At 38.5% G+C, this 4,151-nt stretch overlaps 1 protein-coding gene across 1 annotated transcript in view; it reads right to left on the bottom strand.

The window, feature by feature from the left end:
- Positions 1-4,151, bottom strand: part of Tnfrsf11a (TNF receptor superfamily member 11a) — an 89,558-nt gene that overhangs the window by 30,478 nt on the left and 54,929 nt on the right. The window contains exon 5 of the mRNA XM_026779778.1: positions 605-686. Within this exon, the coding sequence (XP_026635579.1) occupies positions 605-686 (82 nt within the window). The remainder of the gene's footprint in view (positions 1-604; positions 687-4,151) is intronic.

Genomic DNA, 4,151 nt, shown 5'->3' with positions numbered 1-4,151 from the left:
GCAGGCGGATCTCTGTGAGTTTGAGGCCAGCCTGGTCTACAAGAGCTAGTTCCAGGACAGGCTCCAAAGCTACAGAGAAACCCTGTCTTGAAAAACAAAACCAAAAGTATTGTCTCTGTGTCCTCTATACTCAAGAGCTATTTGCAACCAAAACATCCAGAAAGACCTCAGTTATAAAGTAACCCAGCTTCTGCTACCCTCTCCAAGAACAAGAGAGAGGACCTAAGAGGTTGGTACTCCACAGGGGCACACAAACACTGGCCACACTTGTGGAAGGTGGTGGATGGCAGCCTTTGTATTCTTTGACTGCTATATGGGAGAAGATGTGTCAAGGGTTAAGCAAGTCCAGTTAGTTATTCCGGAATAAGACTGCTGTACACATGTTTTCAAGGGTCAGCTACACTTCATGTTTACTAAGATGTGATTTCGGGAAACTCTGCCATCTCAGGACCAAGATTCATCGGTGATCCTATCTATTGAGGGGAAGCATTATGTCTTCTGGGTGGCAAACATCATTGCCTTCCACTATCATGAAAGGTCTATAAATTTCCTCCTTCATCTCTTAGGACAGAAACAAAAGGAAAGCTAGAAATCCCTGAGGTACCTGGTTCGCATTTGCTGCAACATCGTCCAAGGTGCTCATAATGTCTCTCTTGGGTGCATGGAGGAGCCACCAGGAGGGTCACCTGAAAAGAAAAGTGACATCAGGAAGACGCTGTGCATAAATTATTCCTGGACAGCACAGACAGTGACGGGCAGGGTTGGAGAGATGGCTCAGTGGCTAGGGCTTTGCTAGCCAAGGCTGATGGAAACACATGGAAAAAAAGAGAATCGGCTCCCAAAGTCTGACCTCTGACCTCATGAGACCACAAACACACAAGACAGGTAAATAGAGAGGAAAATGAATTGCCAAGTTGTTTTTCTGCAAAGCATACAAAAATACCGTAAAGGGCTTTCAACATCTGCCCTTCCTAGGTGAGTCCATTCCCCTAGGATACACAAACCCAACCTTTCAGCACAGGGCTTTTCCCGCTTAGACAGTTAAAACACTTCGGTGACACAGAGTAGTGTGAATTAAAGGAAATTTCCGTGCCTGCAGAGAAGGTGAAAACATCTTCATAAGAGACACTTAAGAAGCTGGCTCCAAGCCCTCACACCTCATCACCCTCCCTGCAGCCAGTCTCCGCCCCCAGCTCTGGCAGACTCCATAGGTCCAGGTATAGTCCACCAGCCAGAAGAACAGCACTCTCTGGGCTCCATATTCTGGTCTTCAACTTTTGAGGAGGACTTCGGCTTTATCAGACGGCAGGCTAAATGTAGGAACCCAAAGCCCCCCCCAAACCTCAGTGGAGACACCATACTGAATCTAAAGACTTGTCAGTCACCACTTAGGCCAGAAGACCAGAGAAGAAAATGAAAACAATGGAACAAAACACTCATCCAACAAGGACAAAAACAGAAATCAACACCTAGACCTATTCCAAATCCAGATGCCTAAACACCCGTGTAAGAATACAACCAACAACATAAAGAACGCCATCAGAACCCAACTATCCTATGACAAGACCTGAACATTCCAATGCAGCTGAAGTACAAGAAAATAACTTTAAAAATAATTTCATCAAGATGATAGAGGTCCTTAGGGTGTAAATTTTAAAAATCCCTTAAAGAAATCAAGGAAAAAGACAGATAAAAAATTAGAAAAAAAATCAGTAAGTATGTTAAAAAAAAACCAAGAAAGATAAGAAAAAGCAAACAATAAAGAAAACACAAACTGAGGGAATTCTAGAAATGAAAAATCTGAGTAAACAAAAACAGGAACTACAAATACAAGCATCATCAACAGAATATAAGATATGGATGAGGAAATAGATTCAACAGTCAGAGAAAATTTTAAATCTGAAAAATTCCCAACACAAAACATGCAGGAAATCTTGGGTACTATGAAAAGGCCAAACCTAAGAAAAATAGGAATAGAAGAAGGAGAAGAATCACAACTCAAAGACCCAAAAAATATATCCAACAAATCATAAAACAAAACTTTCCCAACCTAAACAAGGATATGCCTATGAAGGTACAAGAAGCTTAAAGAACACCAAATAGACTGGACAAGAAAAAAAGTGTCCCCTCACCACATAATAATCAAAACACTAAACATACAAAACAAATAATATAAAAAGCTGCAAATGAAAAAGACCAAGGAACATATAAAGACAAGTCTATTAGTATTACATCCAACTTCACTGAATGACAGAAGGGTCTGAACAGACAGACGTCTTGCAGATATGAAGAAATCACATATACCAGCTCAGATTATGATACCCAGCAAAATTTTCAATCAGTATAGATGAAGAAATCAAGATATTTCATGACAGAGTCAAATTTAAATTTCTGTCCACAAATTCAGTCCTACAAAAAGTTATAGAAGAAAAACACCAACTCAAGAAAATTAGCTACACCCATGAAAACAAAAGCAACACATAATCTCACACCAGTAAAACCCAAAGAAGGAACACATACACACACACACACACATACATACACGCATACACACACACTACTACTACCACCACCACAACAACAAAAGTAACACGAATTAAAAATCACTGGTCATTAATATCTCTCAATATCAATGAACTTAATTTATCAATAAAAATATACAAGATAACAGATGAATACAAAAACAGGATCCATACTTCTGCTGCATACAAGAAACACACCTCAACATCAAAGACAGACATTACCTCAGAGTAAAGGATTGGAAAAAGATTGTACAATCAAGCAACCTAAGAAGCAAGCTGAATAGCTATCCTAATATTTGACAAAATAAATTTCAAACCAAAATGGAAGAGATTGAGGATACTGCATCAAAGGAAAAATTCATCAAGGTGGAGTCTCAATGCTGAACATCTATGTCACAAATACAAGGGCACCCACATTTGTAACAGAAAGATTACCAAATCTTAAACTACACATTGAATTCGACACAGTAATCGTGGGAAACTTCTACACCTCATTCTCTCCAATGGACAGGTTTGCCAGACAGAAACAAAATGGAGATATAACAGAACAAGCAGATGTTATGACTCAAATGGACCTGAGAGATTTCTACAGAATATTTCTCCCAAACACCAAAGAATATACCTTCTCAGAACCTCAAGTAACCGTCTCCAAAACTGACCACATATGTAGTCACAAAGCAAGTCTCAACAGATACAAAAAAAAAAGGAATAACATTTTGTATCTTATTTAATCATCATGGATTAAAGTTGAGTTCAACAACACAAACTACAGGAAACTTACAAGCATATGGAAAATGAGGAACTTGCAACTAAATTACCAATGGGTCAAGGAAGAAATAAGCAAAGAAATTAAATACTTCCTAGAATTCAATGAAAACGCATGTACAACACACTCAAACTTATAGGACACAATGAAAGCAGTGCTAAGAGGAAAGTTCATAGCACTAAGTACCTGCATAAAAAATTTAGAGAATTCTCATACAAAAAAAAGCAAGCATATTCACGAGGAATGGATGGTAGGAAATAATGAAATTGAGGACTGAAATCAAGAAAATAGAAACAAAGAGAAAAATACAAAGAATAAATGAAATAAAAAGTTGGTTCTTAGAGAAAATCAACAAGATAGACAAACCTATCCAAACTAACTAAAAGACAGAGACATGATGTCCAAATTAACAAAACCAGAAATGAAAAAAAGAGGCATAACAACCGACAGTGAAGAAATCTGGAGAACCATTAGGTCATACTTCAAAAACCTATACTCGGGCAGACGCAGGCAGCGGCAGACACAGGCAGCAGCAGACACATTTATAGCAAGCCGACAGCTAACATTAACTTAAATGAAGGAAAAACTCAAAGCAATCCCACTAAAATCAGGAACACGACAAAGATGTCCACTCTCTCCATACCTCTTCAATATAGTGCTTAAAGTTCTACCAATAGCAATAAGACAACATAAGGAGAACAAGGGGATTCGTATTGGAAAGGAAGAAGTTGAGCTTTCATTATTTGCAGATGATATGATAGTATACATAAGCGACCCAAAAACTTTACCAAAGAACTCCTACAGCTGATAAACACCTTTAGTAATGTGGCAGGATACAAGATCAACTCCAAAAAATCAGTTGC

Source organism: Microtus ochrogaster, chromosome 6, assembly GCF_000317375.1.
Source record: "Microtus ochrogaster isolate Prairie Vole_2 chromosome 6, MicOch1.0, whole genome shotgun sequence".
Classification (NCBI taxonomy): Eukaryota; Metazoa; Chordata; class Mammalia; order Rodentia; family Cricetidae; genus Microtus; species Microtus ochrogaster.
Note: the sequence above shows the minus strand (reverse complement) of the source record. Positions and strands in the feature narration are given on the sequence as shown.